Raw genomic sequence first — 20,666 nt, forward strand, 5'->3', positions numbered from 1 at the left:
CCCAATTTATATTGTAAAATCAATGCTAAGTTAACTCTGAGAGTGTATACCCATTTATACACTCAGAGTTACAGACCCATAAGGGTCCATTTGGTTCCAAATGATCATTTAGCTTGGTCCCCCCTGGAACTCCCTCAACGACCCCTGGGGGTCCCCGGAACCCACTTTGGGAACCACTGGTGTCGCGGACCCAGCTGGCCATAAAAGGGTGAAGCCGACCGATGAGTTTTGAAAGTTTTATTCAGATCTCAGTTTTATTCAGATCTCAGTTTTATTCAGATCTCAACGTGGAAAGGCATAAAATACACCCATCAAACAAACATAAATCAATAATCCATAAACAATTATCAAAATGACAGCATAGAATATAATACGATACAAAATATGCAGAATAAATAATGGACCTTGATATGGAAAAGGGTTGAAAAGCACTACATTAAAACACCGGATATGAGGAGACCTATACCGTATATCTACCCTACTGTTTGTGTGTGTAGTGTTTAATATTTAATCCATTCTGAGCGGGAAGCCCTTTTGGTGTTTTAAGCATTATGTTATATTTTAGCTATTGAAAAGATCTGCTATTTTTTTTTAAATCATTATATCGAATATATGTTTTTTCAACATATATTCTTTCACTGCAAACATTTTTAACTCAAGTCTTTGCTTCCATGAAGGTCCCTGGAACAACATATTCTCAGGTGAGTGTCGGCGGCCGAAATGACAGATAATTCTGGGGGTCCTTGACGTGAAATATTGAGAACCACTGATATAGAAACATATAAAGGTATAGTCAGGATTTAGTCAGGTGTCCTTCATGGCCTCTCTTCCCCTTGTCTCCTTTCAGCTGCTTTTATCAGTCTTTCCTTTCATCCCTCAGCACTTTATCTGTACCTCCCATTCCCCCCCCATCCTCCTCTCCTTTATCTGTACCTCCCATTCCCCCCCCATCCTCCTCTCCTTTATCTATACCTCCCATTCCCCCCCCATCATCCGTGCTTCACAACATGCCTCCATCATTCCTCTCACCTATATAGCTTTCTCCTTCCTTCCTTCCTTCTCTCCTTGCCCTTTCCCTATCACCCTTCCCCCCTTTCCATTACCCTCCTCCTCCTCCTCTCCTCTCCTCTCTCTCCTCCACCCCCCTCCTCCTCCTCCTCCTCTCCTCTCCTCTCTCTCCTCCTCCTCCTCCACCCCTCCTCCTCCTCCTCCTCCTCTTCCACCCCCCCTCCTCCTCCTCCCCCTCCTCCTCCACCCCCCCCACTCCCTTCCTCCTTCAATCTCCCCTGTTCTGTTCTGCCTCATTTTCATGTAAATGAGAATCGATCGTCCCCCTCAACACTGTCTATTCTCCCCCCCCCCCCCCCACACACACACACACCAACACCACCACCTCCCCAACCCACCACCCCCCCCCCCCCAACACCAACACCACCCCCCACCTCCCCCACCAGCAGCAGCAGAACACCTCCTGCACGCACCTGGCTGTCTGCACAATTTGTTTGCTAAAGCAAGACTACATTTCACATATCCCCCCCTCCCTCTCTCTCTCTCTTCTCTCTCTCTCTCTCTCTCTCTCTCTCTCTCTCTCTCTCTCTCTCATCTCTCTCTCTGTGTGTCTCTCTCTCTGTGATGATAATAATAATAGCCTAATAATAATAATAATTATTATTATTATTATTATATATATATATTTTTTTTTAGATAGATAGATATAGATAACTTAAATAACTCTTCTCTTGACTTATGGGGTCCCTAGGTATCTTTTTCAAACTGTCTCTGTGTGTGTGTGTGTGTGTGTGTGTGTGTGTGTGTGTGTGTGTGTGTGTGTGTGTGTGTGTGTGTGTGTGTGTGTGTGTGTGTGTGTGTGTGTGTGTGTGTGTGTGTGTGTGTGTGTGTGTGTGTGTGTGTGTGTGTATGTGCGTGCGCCTCTCTCTCTCTCTCTCTCTCTCTCTCTCTCGCGGTATTAGTGCATGTATGGTCGCACAAGTCGTACATGTATACACGTCGTGTTATTTAGTTTATAGCGCCATCTTGTGTCTCTGTTCGGTCAAACGAGTAGGCTATGTCCATTCAGATTATTATTCAGATCGGTGTTGCCATGTCTGCTTTTTATAAGCGATTATTATTTTCAAATAGCCAATGCGGTTTAACCATAACATAGACTGTATAGCAGTGTGACGTCATGATCATGTAACCTGTAGTCCAGTACGGTTCTTATCCTCACAACACTGACAAGAATACAGCCTACTTCACCTTACATTTTTAGATGCCATTGGATTGGAACTATTTAAGTCCACACCCACAACACCAGAGGGAGTGCAACAAATTGAACAAAACATGTGCAACCCAGATTCGGCACAAACAATTTAAGGACTACATTCTTTTCACTCCTATGCCAACAAAATGTGGAACGCCCTACCAACAGTCATTAAGACATGTGAATCCCTTGACTTCTTCAAAACCGCTCTCAAAGGGCACCTATGGACGGCTGTGATTCAAAACTGGCCCCCTAAAATCTGAACCCCCCCCAACCCCTTTTTCCCCTCACTGTATAGCCTATGTTTATTTTATCTTTTTTTACCTTCTTTATGATCAATTCCTGTTCTGTTCTTTGACTATATAGAAGTGTCTATTTGTACGTCTCTAAATGTTTTTGATGAATTGAACATGGTGGACCCTCTTCTTGTATAAGTGTAATGCTTTATTGGGTCATCCACTCACAGTTATAACAGTCTTCGTATTGAGTTTTGCTTGAATTGTACTGTAATTCTGCAAACTGTTAATATAATTGACGATGCAGAAACATAATTGTATATTTGCCTTCCTTGATGCGTCAACAACCATCAGCTGGTCACAGACACCCCTCCCTCCCCTCTGCAGTGGTCGTCTAACTGAAAGTGACTTATAGTCTGTCATTTATATCCAAAAGCCCTTCAAGATGGAATATGATTAAAGGACTTCACCACATTTCAACCTATCTTCATGTAATTGGTCCTCACTCATTTTCTGAGGGGCGCTAGCCTCTCCTATGTCCAGCTTTGAGGGTCTGTCTGTGTAAATACAAACATTGAAGACAAACGTGTGTAAACAAACATATTTTTTAATATTTTTTATCCCACGATTTTGCAACGTATTTTATCACCCAGTGTCAATTATCTTATGTATATCCTGGGCGCTGCACTTCCTCTGCCAACCTGGGGAGGGCAGCGGTACAAACATTGAAGACAAAAGTGTGTAAAAAAAACATTGAAAGACAAAAGTGAGGACGCAAATTGTGATTGGCCATGAGATGATGTATGATGATAAGAGCGCCACTTCACACAGGTGTGATTTTTGTCTACTCGGCCTGTAGGAGGGCTGTGGGCAGTTCAGAAACCCGACCCGTCCACCAGTGATGACATCATCGTTAGGCAGATTATTTGAAACACGTTTTTTTTAGGGCCTCCTATATACAGATTTTGTCCCCACAAAACGTCCGCAAAACACACACATTATTTAAATGCCATTGACAATGAAGGGAAAATGTACGTTCTTTCCCACATGTCTCATATTTGCAAAATATGACATAATATTGACAAATTAGAGGAATTATTAGGTCAATTGTCTGCCAAATATGACATAAATTTGTGGTAACAGGCAACAGGCATTCTGATTGGCCAGTAAAAGATGATGCATGATGATGTACGATGATAAGAGCGCCCCCCTTTTTTAAAAATATTTATTTAGATTTATTTTTATGATTTGTATTTTATTATTTATTTAGATTTTTGAGGGGCGCAAGCTCCTCCTATAGGCTATACAGGTTTAATGTTTGTCTTTAGTTCAATGTTTGTTTTGTAAACACCATTGAAGGGAAAATGTACGTCATAATGTGCCTCATTACGTCATATTGTCTCTTTATTGTTAACGGCGTTTAATGTTTGTGTTTGCACCGTTTGTTTCACATCACGATTACATCACCTGATCAACATGAGATAGACTTTTTATATATATATATATATATATATATATATATATATATATATATATATAGCGCCCCTCACTTCACACAGGTGTGATTTTTATTATCGTCGTGAGAACTGAGAACGATGGCTTCCATTTTCACATTGCAACTTTTCAGGAATAGAAAGCCAGCAGTTATAGATTCCCCATCAATGATGTCATGGATAATATGAAAATAGGTTGAAAAGTGTTGAAGTGGTCCTTTAAGCATTACTGCATGTGGTTATTGTAACGTAAACACGCATTTCAGTAAACACGCATTTCACACACACACACACACACACACGCGCGCACGCACACACACACACACACACACACACACGCACGCACACACACACACACACACACACACACACACACACACACACACACACACACACACACACACACACGCACGCACGCACGCACGCACACACACACACACACACACACACACACACACACACACCCACACACACACACACACACACACACACACACACACACACACACACACACACACACACACACACACACACACACACACACACACACACACACACACACACACACACACACCAAAATTCACTTGCCAAACATGTTCAAATACCGGTAAATAAATACATAAATACAAAACTGAATTATTTCGCGGACCCCCTGCATGGCTATGCGTCGCGGACGGACCCCACTTTGAGAACCGCGGGGGCCGTGGGCTTGTTTTCACACATAGACAATGGCTGCTTATTTCTCTAACACAATCTGGCAACACTGATCACAGCGTGGCCTGCTGGGAGTTGTAGTTGATTATTTGGAATCACTCCTTCTTCCGGCTTTTTATTTGTTGGGACGAAGAGAAGAGAGACCAGAGATTATTTTTGTCTGACACCTAAAGAATTGTTTACCTGCTTTATCTCTTCTGGCTGATCCACTGATCCACGACGAGTTAAAGCGAAGGCAAAGTAAGTGTTTCTTATACTAGTATTATAGTATGAAACTTAATCCAAAAGGATCCAAAAGCTTTAGTTTAGTTTAAAGTAAGTTTTCTGTCAGTGAAACATTCAGTTCCATTGTATTAAGTTTAAGGCTGTGTTATTGTTGGATAATACTGACGTGGCTACCGGTGTTTAGGATTTTAAATGTCATGCTCGCCACAATAAGGTCAGCATTCTTTAGTTTTGAGTGTATTGGTTGGTTGTGTGAGTCCTTATTGTTGAGATGGGGAATGCCTGAGGTATTTGTTAATCTAATGAAAGTATAGCTGCACAATACACTATGTGACCATGAATAATATGCTACAAATCCTAGAACAAACATGAAAACATTGATTGATTGAAGTATTTATCAACAGTGTGCAGAATTACAGTACATTTGAAGCACAACTCAATACAAAGACTGTTAACTGTGGACGACTCAATATAAAGCATTACTCTTGTTTACAATAGGGCCCACCTTCAATTTATCATAACAATTATAGAGACAAATATACTCTTCTATATAGTCAAAAACAGGAAAGTAACATGAAACCTTTTATGCAAAATTTGGAGATGAGAAAATCGTGGATTTGAGAGATCCCCCCCCCCCCCCCACCATGTGAAATAAGGGTTTAATTTCACTTCAATGTTGGTGATTTTAAATCAAATCGACTTGATTATGAAAAGTTAAAACCCAGAATGAACAAATCCCCATTCATCTGAAGGAGCATCAGACTTTCCTCGGTGATGTCACACTTTCCATAATTACCTCTCTGGTTGCTTCCTGGACTTTTGGCGTTATTCTTATTAACAAAATAAATAATGACAACAAGTTGGTTGAATTAAAAATATGATAAATAACATTTACTGTTACTGATTTTATAAAGTATATCCCATTCATAAGCGCAGTGGTGGAAAAAAGTACTCAATTGTTTTACTTAAGTAAAAGTACCAATACTGCAATTTACTCCGTTACTAGTAAAAGTACGGAATTGAACATGTACTTGAGTAACAGTATGAGCATCAAAATGTACTTAAAGTACTAAAAGTAAAAGTATTCATATTGCAGAATGTCCCACTTCACAAGTTCAAGATGTGTAGAAAATGTATTGAATAGCCGATCTACAAGCTCACAATGTGCCGCGTTGCGATGCATTGTGAGCTTGTAGATCGGCTATTTTCAAATGGCCGAAATGTAGGCTATAGGGTTGAAGTGGTTAAATGTATGTTTTGAATGTTTTCTAGTAAAGTAAAACTGTTGGCTCTGAGATGTAGTGGAGTAGAAGTAAAAGTACTGGAAATTGGAAATACTCAAGTAAAGTACAAATACCTCAGTACTTAAGTAAAAGTACTTAGTTACTTTCCACCACTGCCTAAGCGGTTGAGGTTCATGTTTTGCATGCAGCGTAGCGTGCGTTGCATTATGTCATTTATTATTCCATACGGAGCCAGCAGAACAGTCCAGCAGGCACACAGAAAAGTCCTGTCTGACAAACTCACCAACATTGAAAACAACGAAAAGCTTGAATTATCCTCTTTCTTATATGCAAAGTTTTTCTTTCATAAAAATCCAACATAGAAACGTTATGAGCTACTTTCTGTCAAGAAATGCCCTGCATTTGATTATTTTTAAGTGCCAGAGTTTGGAAGTGCTTGTTCTCAATAACACAACATCTTGCTGCCTCCTGCATCATGTGACATTTAGAAACAGGTGGTACGCAGGACGGTTGAGTGATTTACAACGAGCGCTTCCAAACTCCAACACTCCATGCTGCTCAATGTTCTGCCACTCAGTCTAGATGAGGGGGGCGTGTCCTGATGGGAAAATCATGCATGTGCATACTCTTTTTTGATTGATTGAAATATTTATTAACAGTTTGCAGAATTACAGTACATTTCAAGCACAAACTCAATACAAAGACTGTTAACTGTGAGTGGTCCACACTTTCCTGGGGGTATTTATGTTCAATTCATCAAATTATCTATTCGGTGGTACTGGTAGTGTGGTTTACTCTATTCGGTGGTACTGGTAGTGTGGTTTACTCTATTCGGTGGTACTGGTAGTGTGGTTCTATTCGGTGGTACTGGTAGTGTGGTTTACTCTCTATTCGGTGGTACTGGTAGTGTGGTTTACTCTCTATTCGGTGGTACTGGTAGTGTGGTTCTATTCGGTGGTACTGGTAGTGTGGTTTACTCTCTATTCGGTGGTACTGGTAGTGTGGTTTACTCTCTATTCGGTGGTACTGGTAGTGTGGTTCTATTCGGTGGTACTGGTAGTGTGGTTTACTCTCTATTCGGTGGTACTGGTAGTGTGGTTTACTCTCTATTCGGTGGTACTGGTAGTGTGGTTTACTCTATTCGGTGGTACTGGTAGTGTGGTTTACTCTATTTGGTGGTACTGGTAGTGTGGTTCTTTTCGGTGGTACTGGTAGTGTGGTTTACGCTCTATTCTGTGGTACTGGTAGTGTGGTTTACTCTCTATTCGGTGGTACTGGTAGTGTGGTTCTATTCGGTGGTACTGGTAGTGTGGTTTCAAGATGTCTTTACAAGGAACAGCTTAAGTGGTTCTGTGTACCGCACCCATGATATTTATTTACATCCTCTACCAAAACCCACATATTCATATTTGTCTTTGTGATCTTCCTCAGATGTCTCTGAAGGAGTATGGGGAGTTTGGGGGAGGTCAGCTGGTCAGACCCATGACCGCAGTGGCCTGGACCTCCAACAGCAGCACCTGCCCCAAAGACTTCACCCTGGTAAGGACTGGGTCTCCTCTAAGACGTATTTAACACCCCAAAGACTTCACCCTGGTAAGGACTGGGTCTCCTCTAAGACGTATTTAACACCCCAATGACTTCTCCCTGGTAAGGACTGGGTCTCCTCTAAGACGTATTTAACACCCCAAAGACTTCACCCTGGTAAGGACTGGGTCTTAAAGGGACACTTCATCCTTTTTGCAAAAAAATATATGTTAATGACGTTTAGAAGCTTTAGAACACTTTCCTGGAGATCTTTATGTGTGTAATATGTGGTTTTAGATATTTTAGATTGTAGCAGTGAGCCTGTTGTCTCTGATGTCATGGACACTGGGCTCACTTACTTCCTGGACTACATGTTGTCTCAGTAAGACAGCTCTCCCCCTATCCACAAGGAGGAGCAGTGCACCAAATAATTATGGGAATTGTAGTCCAGGAAGGTAGTGAGACCAGTGTCCATGACATCAGAGACAACAGGCTCACTGCTACAATCTAAAATAACTAAAACCACATATTACACACATAAATACCCCCAGGAAAGTGATCTAAAGCTTCTAAACATCATTAACATATATTTTTTTGCAAAAAGGGTGAAGTGTCCCTTTAAACTGAACTGGAACTGAACTTGACTGGAACAACCTTCCCCTTTCTCTCAGATCTGTGACCTCTCCCGGCCGCTTCAGGACTTCTCTGTATTCACACCTCAAAACAACCTGTTCAACCTGTTCATGCTACTAACACTGTCCGTACTGCTGTTTACTTCTGACCCCTGTTTCAAATCACTGTACTGTACTAGTCTCAATATGCTTGTCCAAAAAGAGTTGGGGGATGGGGGAGTGGGTGGGAGAGGATGAGCAAGCTAACTGTATCTGTACATATTATCTATTTGTGTAACTGCACTGTACTGTATGTAATGTTTTTCGCTGTATACGGGACCCCCTCTAAAATGAGATGCTGCATCTCAAGGGGCTATCCTTTCAATAAATTCTGACCAAATTCTGACCAACTCCCTGGGCAACCGGTGACTTCCAGGCAACCGACTAGGAAGGTCGCGTTAGGTCGGTAGCGATGGAGAGACAGCTGACCTCCCAGGAAAGACATGGGCCAGCAACCCCTGTTGTAGCACTCCCAGGAGGGGTAACATGGGCCAGCAACCCCTGTTGTAGCACTCCCAGGAGGGGTAACATGGGCCAGCAACCCCTGTTGTAGCACTCCCAGGAGGGGTAACATGGGCCAGCAACCCCTGTTGTAGCACTCCCAGGAGGGGCGGCTGTGGCTCTGGGGGTAGAGCAGGTCGTCCAATGATCCCTGTGGGTCGGCGGTTCGAATCCCGGCTCTTCCTGCCCACATGTCGAAGTGTCCTTGGGCAAGACACTGAACCCTACATTGCCTCCAATGTTCTACGCTGCCTGGATTACGTCGAAGTATTTGCAACTTTCAACCCACGGACATCCGGTGGTTTGTTGTTGATCAGAAGAACCAGCGGCCATTACGATGCGGAACGGCAACAGCCTCTACGGCATGTTGTAGTCCAAACAAACGGCCCGTTCCTTCGAGTCACGTCATTTTTTACCACTTCTAGTTAATAATACCCAGACTTCTCTTTCTCTTCAGCTCAGTATTACAGAAGATGGAGCCACAGCCAACTTCACTCGAACGTTTGGGATGAAGTCTGGCTATTACCTCTGCTACAGCAAGGTAACGCAGACACACACCAGCATATATACGGCTTTCACTTCTAGTGATTTCTACTAGTTTTAAAGTTGGTGACTATAACCCATTCTGAACGGGAACCCATTTTGGTGTTAGCATCATGTTATGCTTTTAGCTATTGAAAAATAGCAGATCTACAAGCTCATAGCGTGCCACCGAGTGGCGCGCTACGAGCTTGTAGGTCTGCTATTTTTGAAAAATCGACATTTTTAGAATCTGATCTCAGGTCAGAATGGGTTAATCAGACCAGTGTGTGTCCAGTGGAAACCTCGTATGAATCTGATCTCAGGTCAGAATGGCATAACTATAATCTAGTTGATCTTGAGGCCTACAAAAACGGGGGGAAAAAATCTTTATCAACTTTGTCAACTAGTACCAACAATGTCGACTAGTGGATTTACTAGTCTGTAAAATGTGGCACAGATGTTTCAGTATATATTCTATAACGTTTTTAACTCAAATCTTTGCTTCAACAGTTCAACCAGCTGATCTACATCGATACGTTGTGAGCTTTACAATCTTTGAGGTTTTAGATATTTTTTCTGGCACAACTCAGTGCTATTGAACACCCTTCGAAAATATTGAACCAATGGAAAGTAGTAAAACGTGCTTTGGACAAAACCTCTTAACTCCATTGGACCCTCAAAATGTCTGCTAAAGCAACTAACTCCACCACCTCTCCCCCTCTCATGGAAGTAATTGACAACATATAAAGTCACAACACTAACTTTGATGAGGCTGTATTGCTTTATTTAAAAAAATATATAAGGTTTTCTTAATTTCCTGAAAAAATTATATTTTTCATTTCCTGAAAAATGAACATTTTGGACACGGCAGAGATATGAAATATGCTAAAAGGTCAAAAATCTTTCATAATCACCCAACCATAAAAAGTGAACACATAAACATTGTACTCTGTGACCCTGCTGTTCATCTATGCATCTATGCGTCTATGCATCTATGCATCTATGCGTCTATGCATCTATGCGTCTATGCATCTATGCGTCTATGCATCTATGCGTCTATGCATCTTCTTGTTCCTCTCTCAGGAGTTATCAGGCGGCATGGTGGTGTCAGATGTTCAGATCATCACAGACAAGGAGACCATCCCTCACGGTTACTGCTACATAGCAGAGTACCTGGAGCATAGTGAGTATACTCTCCTTAGACGAGTATATATTAATATTAGAGATGTCACCGGATTTCTCCGCCCATCCACTTGCATTAAGTTGCATGAGGTGCATGAGCGCATGAGGTGATTTCACTCCTCCTTCCGTGAACGTGCTGGGTCGTTGACTATCATTGCGCGCGTTCACGTATGAAACATAGCGTTCACGTATGAAACATAGCGTTCACACGTATGAAACATAGCGTTCACATATGAAACATAGCGTTCACGTATGAAACATACCGTTCACGTATGAAACATAGCGTTCACGTATGAAACATAGCGTTCACGTATGAAACATAGCGTTCACGTATGAAACATAGCGTTCACGTATGAAACATAGCGTTCACACGTATGAAACATAGCGTTCACGTATGAAACATAGCGTTCACACGTATGAAACATAGCGTTCACGTATGAAACATAGCGTTCACACGTATGAAACATAGCGTTCACACGTATGAAACATAGCGTTCACGTATGAAACATAGCGTTCACATATGAAACATAGCGCTCGCATATGAAACATAGCGTTCACATATGAAACATAGCGTTCACGTATGAAACATAGCGCTCACACGTATGAAACATAGCGTTCACATATGAAACAGCGTTCACATATGAAACATAGCGTTCACGTATGAAACATAGCGCTCACACGTATGAAACATAGCGTTCACACGTATGAAACATAGCGTTCACGTATGAAACATAGCGTTCACATATGAAACATAGCGCTCGCATATGAAACATAGCGTTCACATATGAAACATAGCGTTCACGTATGAAACATAGCGTTCACACGTATGAAACAGCGTTCACACGTATGAAACATAGCGTTCACGTATGAAACATAGCGTTCACACGTATGAAACATAGCGTTCACACGTATGAAACATAGCGTTCACACGTATGAAACATAGCGTTCACGTATGAAACATAGCGTTCACACGTATGAAACATAGCGTTCACGTATGAAACATAGCGTTCACGTATGAAACATAGCGTTCACACGTATGAAACATAGCGTTCACGTATGAAACATAGCGTTCACACGTATGAAACATAGCGTTCACGTATGAAACATAGCGTTCACACGTATGAAACATAGCGTTCACACGTATGAAACATAGCGTTCACGTATGAAACATAGCGTTCACGTATGAAACATAGCGTTCACACGTATGAAACATAGCGTTCACACGTATGAAACATAGCGTTCACGTATGAAACATAGCGTTCACACGTATGAAACATAGCGTTCACGTATGAAACATAGCGTTCACACGTATGAAACATAGCGTTCACACGTATGAAACATAGCGTTCACGTATGAAACATAGCGTTCACACGTATGAAACATAGCGTTCACGTATGAAACATAGCGTTCACACGTATGAAACATAGCGTTCACACGTATGAAACATAGCGTTCACACGTATGAAACATAGCGTTCACGTATGAAACATAGCGTTCACACGTATGAAACATAGCGTTCACACGTATGAAACACGTATGAAACATAGCGTTCACACGTATGAAACATAGAGTTCACGTATGAAACATAGCGTTCACATATGAAACATAGCGCTCACATATGAAACATAGCGTTCACATATGAAACATAGCGTTCACGTATGAAACATAGCGCTCACATATGAAACATAGCGTTCACGTATGAAACATAGCGTTCACATATGAAACATAGCGTTCACATATGAAACATAGCGTTCACATATGAAACATAGCGTTCACGTATGAAACATAGCGCTCACACGTATGAAACATAGCGCTCACACGTATGAAACATCACTCAAAGTGGCTACTGGCCAATCGCAGCGCGTCCTTACTCAAAAGGGGGAGGATTCCATGCTGCTTTCTGCTGGGAGCCTGGGAGGAGGCGGAGGGCGGTTGACAGGAAAACCTGACACAAATAGTTTCGTCTTCTCCGTTTCAGATAGCAAACTACTGTAGTCCCTGGTGTAAAAGGGCATGTTTTGGATGCTTTGCACTCTTCCCATTTGCCGCTGTGCTTGTGTTTGTTTTTCGGCTGCTGGAGCAGCATGGTTGCTCGTGTGCGATGCCGTCTCAGAACCCGAATCCGAGGCAGAAACCATATTAGCGTCTCTCACAGCCTAGGCACCGGCCACCGACTTTTTACGGGTACTAAGGTTTTAGTTCCGACATAGTGGAGTGGGAAGAGTTTAAAGCATTGCGGACTGGCACTGCTGCTGCCCAACATGAACACCGTGTCTCGACATAGCCTACTGTCCCTTGTTGTCGTAAAGTCGGGTAGTGTACACTGTTTATTTTTGCACCGAGGAGCCATGTGTGTCTGACTACGTACGTCGCCTCAGCTAAAAACAAAAGGGAACTAGGGAAGCCTGATGTATACTTCGCCGTACGATGTGTCGCATGTTAAAAAATAGCTGATGAGAGAGAGAGAGAGAGAGAGAGAGAGAGAGAGACACTCGGTTCACACAGGTGTGATTTTTTTAATAATGGGTTGAATCTACAACAAGAGCCATTCTAGGGCTAAATCTAGAGTTGCAATACCCTCCATTGACTCCCCACTCATCCAATAAATATTGTTTTGCTATAAGTTATTCATCCCTCTTTTATCCATCCGGCGAGACGGGTCACCACATTTTAGGAGCACCAAGAAACTCCTCCAGGTGCTCCTCTGAGTACTAGACCAAAAAAGTTGTGTGCAGCCCTGATTATATTCATACTCTAAGGTACTCGCCCACAACCACCTGATTGTTTGTTTGCATTTGGAACCTTGTGCAGAGGCACAACATGTAAATGTAGTTCCATGTAATCTGTCACTGCAGGGTGCAGCCAGGACAAAGTAAAAACATATGAAAGAAAAAAAAGTCTGCACAACAGCTGATGATTACAGTTGGGTGAACGATGACTCCAGGCTTGTATTACGTGAGCAGAATTACGCAACAGAGGAAACAATACAGGTTCCACACGCCTAGATGCAGAGATAGTTACACTTTCTATAAGGAAACTACTGCGAGATGTGCTCGGAAGATTACCAAATGGAAGAGAAGTGATACTATCGCTACAATGTTACTTTACTTCTGCAGATGTGACAATAATAATTCTGATTCTGACAGAGTAAACAGTTGAGGTGTGCATTGGCACTGCCCGAAAGATTCAATTCATTCAAGTTATTTTATTTTATTTTTTATTATTCTTAGAAATTATAAAATAGTAATCGAACTCATGTCGTCGAGTAATACAATATCACATAGATGGAAAAAAAAACATCACAATACTTCAGAGGATCAGGAAAAGAAAAACAAAAGGTATACAGGTATATATACGACAAGGGCCCTGAGGTCGACTGACCAGTCACTTCTCAAGATCCCTAAATCCAAGCTGAAATCCCGGGGGGATTTGTAGCACCCACACTGTGGAATGAACTTCCACCTCATGTCAGAGCTTCTCAATCCAGGTCTGTGTTTAAATCACGTCTGAAAACTCACTTGTACTCATTGGCATTTGAACATACTGATTAAGAGTTGCTGCTTCCACTGCATTGTGTCCTTATATGTTGCCCTGTTTATGTACTGCTTTTTGATATTTTAGTACAGCACTTTGTTTCAACCTTGTTGTATAAAAATGTGCTTTATAAATAAAGTGGATTGGATTGGATACATGTGAAATTATATAGGTTTACAAATAAAAAGCTAAGGCACATTTCAAAACGATCTAAAAACAGTTACACATTGTGGGGGTCTGTATGCTCACCAAGGTTTTAAAGGGGTACCAAAGGTGGTACCAATGTGGTCAATTTCAATGTAGTTTGCAGGTCATTTCATGTATTTCTTTTTCCATTCACCAGGCAATGATTCAATTGTTGAGTGTGTAATGTTTACTATGCAGGGCCCTCGGTGTGGCAGAAGAAGTGTGTGTGTGTGCGCGTCTCTCCAGTGTTTCAGTGAATGTGTGTGTGCGTGCACGTCTCTCCAGTGTTTCAGTGAATGTGTGTGTGCGTGCGTGTCTCTCCAGTGTTTCAGTGAATGTGTGTGTGCGTGCACGTCTCTCCAGTGTTTCAGTGAATGTGTGTGTGCGCGTCTCTCCAGTGTTTCAGTGAATGTGTGTGTGTTTCCTATGCAGGGGCCTCTGTGTGGAAGAAGAAGCGTGTGTGCGTGCGCGTCTCTCCAGTGGGCAGCGTGGCCACGGCCGTGTTGGACATCAAGCTGACCGCTAAGAGCAAAATGATGTTGCAGCACTACACGTGTGTTGGGTCAGTAACCTTCCTCTCCTACACATTGATTGATTGATTGATTGATTGTTTGGGGGCGACTGTGGCTCAGGAGGTAGAGCAGGTCGTCCAATGATCCATGGGTCGGCGGTTCGAATCCCGGCTCCTCCTCCTCCTCCATGTAGAAGTGTCCTTGAGCAAGACACTGAACCCCAAATTGCTCCCGATGTGCTGGTTGGTTTCCGCCGCCATCGGTGTGTGAATGTGTGTGTGAATGGTTGAATGTAATGCACAATCTATGTAAAAGTGTGTGAATGGGTGAATGTAATGCACAATCTATGTAAAGGTGTGTGAATGTGTGTGTGAATGTAATGCACAATCTATGTAAAGGTGTGTGAATGTGTGTGTGAATGGGTGAATGTAATGCACAATCTATGTAAAGGTGTGTGAATGTGTGTGTGCATGGGTGAATGAAATGCACAATCTATGTAAAGCACCTTGGATATAAATGCACCATTTACCATTTATCGAAATGTTTATTAACAGTTTGCAGAATTACAGTACATTTCAAGCACAACTCGATACAAAGACTGTCAACTGTGAGTGGACGACCCATAAAGCATTACATTTGTTTACAACAGGGTCCACCATGTTCAATTAATTTAGAAACGTACAAATAGACACTTCTATATAGTCAAAGAACAGAACAGGAATTCATCATAAAGGAGATAAAAAGTGAAGGGAAAAGGGGTGGGTGTGGGGGGGGGGGGGGGGGTTTGGGCGATTTAGATTTTACGGGGGCCAGTTTCGAATTGCAGCCGTCCGTGGGTGCCCTTTGAGAGCGGTTTTGAAGGAGTCCAGGGATTTGCATGTCTTAATGACTGGTGGTAGGGCGTTCCACATTTTGGTGGCATAGGAGCGAAAAGTGTGTGGGGTTATCCTTCCTCTCCTACACATATGTGACCAGATTTGACTGAGAGACTGCCATCGCGCAAATTCCAGCTTTTCACCAGTGGAGAAAAACCTTTTTTTCCTTTTTTTTTCAAAATGAGTTAATAGCAGCCACAGGCAGACTCTTCACATACTAGAGCATGTCTGACATAAGTGTCAGAGCTGAAGTTGACATGTACATATGAAATAAATGCTTAAACATGTAGCTAGGTGTAATGTTAGAGACCACAGAAGACATGTAAACATGAAATAAATGCTTAAACATGTAGCTAGGTGTAATGTTAGAGACCACAGAAGACATGTAAATATGAAATAAATGCTTAAACATGTAGCTAGGTGTAATGTCCACAGAAGACATGTAAATATGAAATAAATGCTTAAACATGTAGCTAGGTGGAATGTTAGAGACCACAGAAGTGAACCTTTTCAAGCCTGTTTTCTCAACTCGCTGTTTCTCTGCAAGACATTACTCTATAAGCCATATCTCCAAAACTGGTGGGTCAAACTGAACAACCAATAATGTCAATTTGAAGCTATGATTCCCTGCTTTCATATGACATGACAAAATGTAGTCAAATGTAGTCACATATGATATGTATATGTGTGTGTTAGTAACCTTCCTCTAAAATATAAAGCGGAAATGGAGCCTCCTCCCCACTTCCGTTTCATCTTTACAGTTGCCCCCCCCCCCTTTGGGATAGGCACAATAAGCCAACGACGTAATGAATACATGTAATGTTTATTTTATGACTAAAATAAAACTGAACTGTAAATATTAAGGTTTTTCGTATATGTTTTGCTTTACCGTCCTCCAGGGACATCCACGGCTATGTGATGTGGTGTAAGAAAGGCCAGTTCTCTGGGCCCATGCCCCAGGCCAAGCCTCGCAGCGTCACCCTGGACGTCCGCAAACTGTCCCTGGACAGTTCTCCTCTGCCTCTCAGACCAAGGTACTAATTGTCCCTTGGTCAGCCTCTGTCTGTCTTTGTCCTCGTCTCCATAGCAACCCTCTGTCCTCGTCTCCATAGCAACCCTCTGTCTTTGTCCTCGTCTCCATAGCAACCCTCTGTCTCTGTCCTCGTCTCCATAGCAACCCTCTGTCTCTGTCAGCAACCCTCTGTCTCTGTCCTCGTCTCCATAGCAACCCTCTGTCTCTGTCCTCGTCTCCATAGCAACCCTCTGTCTCTGTCCTCGTCTTCATAGCAACCCTCTGTCTCTGTCCTCGTCTCCATAGCAACCCTCTGTCTCTGTCCTCGTCTCCATAGCAACCCTCCGCCCCAGCCTCCCGCCAAGCTAAGCCAGCGACGCAGCACGCTCCAACGCAAGGACCTGCCGGACTTATCGGCCGACAGCCTCTCTGTGACCACAGGTACGTCTTATCGGCCTCTCTGTGACCACAGGTACGTCTTATCGGCCTCTCTGTGATCACAGGTACGTCTTATCGGCCTCTCTGTGATCACAGGTACGTCTTATCGGCCTCTCTGTGACAACAGGTACGTCTTATCGGCCTCTCTGTGATCACAGGTACGTCTTATCAGCCTCTCTGTGATCACAGGTACGTCTTATCGGCCTCTCTGTGATCACAGGTACGTCTTATCGGCCTCTCTGTGATCACAGGTACGTCTTATCGGCCTCTCTGTGATCACAGGTACGTCTTATCGGCCTCTCTGTGATCACAGGTACGTCTTATCGGCCTCTCTGTGATCACAGGTACGTCTTATCGGCCTCTCTGTGATCACAGGTACGTCTTATCGGCCTCTCTGTGATCACAGGTACGTCTTATCGGCCTCTCTGTGATCACAGGTACGTCTTATCGGCCTCTCTGTGACCACAGGTACGTCTTATCGGCCTCTCTGTGAACACAGGTACGTCTTATCGGCCTCTCTGTGATCACAGGTATGTCTTATCGGCCTCTCTGTGATCACAGGTACGTCTTATCAGCCTCTCTGTGATCACAGGTACTTCTTATTTGGTGTTAGTCTAGTTTTAGTCGACTAAATCTACAGTTGATTTAGTCCACTAAAATGTTTTGGCGGGCCTTGATGTCGTCGTAATGACTGAAAATAGCCGATCTACTGCGACACGTTGTGAGCTTGTAGATCTGCTATTTTCAGCATGCAACCAATTGTAAAATGACTTCCTAACATTTTAGTCTAGTTTTCATTTGTTGACGAAATTGTCAATACATTTAGTCTTAGTTTTAGTCATCATAGCTTAGTTTTCATTTCACCATCTATGTCTTAACTGTTCCATAGATGCATTCACCTATTATTCCCTCTGTACGTCCCTCACTCACCCATGTCACCTCATACTCGCCTCATACTCACCTCATTCACCCATATTCCCTCTGTGCGTCCCTCACTCACCCATATCACCTCATACTCACCTCATACTCACCTCATTCACCCATATTCCCTCTGTGCGTCCCTCACTCACCCATATCACCTCATACTCACCTCATACTCACCTTATTCACCCATATTCCCTCTGTACGTCCCTCACTCACCCATGTCACCTCATACTCACCTCATACTCACCTCATTCACCCATATTCCCTCTGTACGTCCCTCACTCACCCATATCACCTCATACTCACCTCATACTCACCTCATTCACCCATATTCCCTCTGTGCGTCCCTCACTCACCCATGTCACCTCATACTCACCTCATACTCACCTCATTCACCCATATTCCCTCTGTGCGTCCCTCACTCACCCATATCACCTCATACTCACCTCATACTCACCTCACTCACCCATATTCCCTCTGTGCTTCCCTCACTCACCCATATCACCTCATACTCACCTCATACTCACCTCATTCACCCATATTCCCTCTGTGTGTCCCTCACTCACCCATATCACCTCATACTCACCTCATACTCACCTTATTCACCCATATTCCCTCTGTGTGTCCCTCACTCACCCATATCACCTCATACTCACCTCATACTCACCTCACTCACCCATATTCCCTCTGTACGTCCCTCAACTCCCCTCTAGCTATAGATGGAGTTCCCTTTACCCTTCATCCCAAGTTTGAGAGCCAGATGAACGGCATGGTGCGTTAACTTTTATTACATTTTATTGTATTATCAGATTGAAGTGGAAGATATATATTTTTTTCCCCCCTGTGCTGTTCTTGAATCTCTCTTTAATGAAGCTCGTTTACGTTTCCAGAGTCCTCAGCTGAACGCTCCACTGACCAACATTCATATAAAGTCTCTTCAGGACATTGAAAATGAAGTAAGCATCAAATCAAATCAAATCAAATCAAATCAAACTTTATTTCTAGAGCACATTTACAAAGACCAGAATTTCAACCAAAGTGAATGAATGAGTTTATTTCGAACATTATTTGAAATGAAATACATAAAAACACTGACACAAAAGGAAAATACTCCAACAATGTCCGAAAAGGAGTAGGGTGAAGTATAAAACTTATTAAGCCCCTACCCCCTTTTGCTTTTACCCATATAACTTAAAGATATATATACAACTGTACACACATAGAATTTACAACAACCCAGTTTATCGTTGCTTGAAGGAAGACATGAAAATAGAGCAAATAAAAAGTGCTGTACACGATCATAAAACAAGCATACAATCAACACAAATAGCATAGTAAAAACAACATCGAAGCAACACAAGTATTTAGACACACGGGTCAGTTAGGTCAAACAACATTGAAAGCCAGGGAGAAGAGATGGGTTTTAAAGATGTGCCATGATTTTTTTCCGCACCCTAAAACATGATCATCGGGTCTTATTGTTATATAAGGAGGATGAATTGTTTCAAAAAAGTGTACAGTATTTGTTAAAATGACGTTTTTATGTGGGCACGCCCACCGGTTCATTAAGTTTGCCTGGTGGGGGGTGATGGGTGGTGATCCACCTGAACTGAAGCCGCACCCACAGCTGTAGTTGTATGATAAAGGGGGAGGGGTTAGGGGAGGGGCTGATAGTGTGATGTCACTATATTAGCTATATTAGATTAGCTGCTGCTATGCACCAGCTAATGGGGATCCTAATAAAACTCTAAACTATATTACTGTTTATTTCATTGGCCCGTTTGACTGTCAAGGGTTCGGCCTCCAGGAAGAAACCCTAAATACAAAGTTACTACACCATTGCACATAAAAAGGACTCCAGGGTGTCTAATGAAGTACTGTCACCTCATAGACACATGAAAAATACAAAGAATGTGGCACTCCCTCTTTAAATAAAGACTTAAAAGCCTCTCAATGCAAGCATGAATGAATGAAGTTCAGCTCTGTTTACAGACTTGTGTGTGTATAGACTTGAGAGAAATTAATTACAGTTCATGACTTTTAGAGAAATCTGTGATATTCTGTTTTTTTCCAGTATAGCTACCCATTTTCTGTGGAGGAATCTGCTGCGAAAAGAACCAGGCCATCAGTCCCAGCAGCGACCGCCTCCTAGACGTGGTGACCACCTCGTAGACGTGGTGACCACCTCGTAGACGTGGTGACCACTTTGACCTCCCCTTTTTCCACTCAGGTTTCTAAATGAGACAATTCAAGATGACAACTCGTGTTATGATAGCAATGAAGGAACAACGAGTTTGTTGTGAATTTTATTAAGCCCAAAAACCACACCAATGCAACTACCGGTAGTCGCAACTCCTTGCAACAAAACTGTTTGGGCGGGAACCCCTTTTTTTGGTGTTTTAAACATTATGTTATAATTTAGCTATTGAAAAATAGCAGACCTACAAGCTCGTAACACGTCACCGAGTGCCGCGCTACGAGCTTGTAGGTCTGCTATTTTTGAAAGATTGTGAAAATGCGGCACAAATCTTTGAATATACTGTATATATATATATATATATATATATATATATATATATATATATATATATATATATATTACCCACATAAAAAC

The 20,666-nt window shown here is 42.5% G+C and overlaps 1 protein-coding gene across 1 annotated transcript; it reads left to right on the top strand.

The window, feature by feature from the left end:
* Positions 1-4,815: 4,815 nt before the first annotated feature.
* Positions 4,816-20,243, top strand: mvb12a (multivesicular body subunit 12A). Its single transcript, XM_083764769.1, has 10 exons — positions 4,816-4,943; positions 7,604-7,711; positions 9,326-9,409; positions 10,474-10,573; positions 14,724-14,853; positions 16,578-16,712; positions 17,028-17,131; positions 18,766-18,824; positions 18,943-19,008; positions 20,127-20,243. Exons 2-10 carry the CDS (start codon positions 7,604-7,606, stop codon positions 20,202-20,204), a joined length of 864 nt encoding a protein of 287 aa, XP_083620895.1. The 5' UTR covers positions 4,816-4,943; the 3' UTR covers positions 20,205-20,243.
* The last annotated feature ends 423 nt before the right edge of the window (positions 20,244-20,666 follow it).

This window comes from Protomyctophum parallelum (genome assembly GCF_964188405.1).
Source record: "Protomyctophum parallelum genome assembly, chromosome: 5".
NCBI classification, from domain to species: Eukaryota; Metazoa; Chordata; class Actinopteri; order Myctophiformes; family Myctophidae; genus Protomyctophum; species Protomyctophum parallelum.

What these genes read in the sequence shown, in the direction of transcription:
- mvb12a (XM_083764769.1), top strand. Translation starts at nt 7,604, where the DNA reads ATGTCTCTGAAGGAGTATGGGGAGTTTGGGGGAGGTCAGCTGGTCAGA. An exon ending in AGCAGAGTACCTGGAGCATA is followed by an intron (nt 10,574 to 14,723) that starts GTGAGTATACTC and finishes TTTCCTATGCAG; the next exon opens with GGGCCTCTGTGTGGAAGAAG. An exon ending in CCTCTGCCTCTCAGACCAAG is followed by an intron (nt 16,713 to 17,027) that starts GTACTAATTGTC and finishes TCGTCTCCATAG; the next exon opens with CAACCCTCCGCCCCAGCCTC.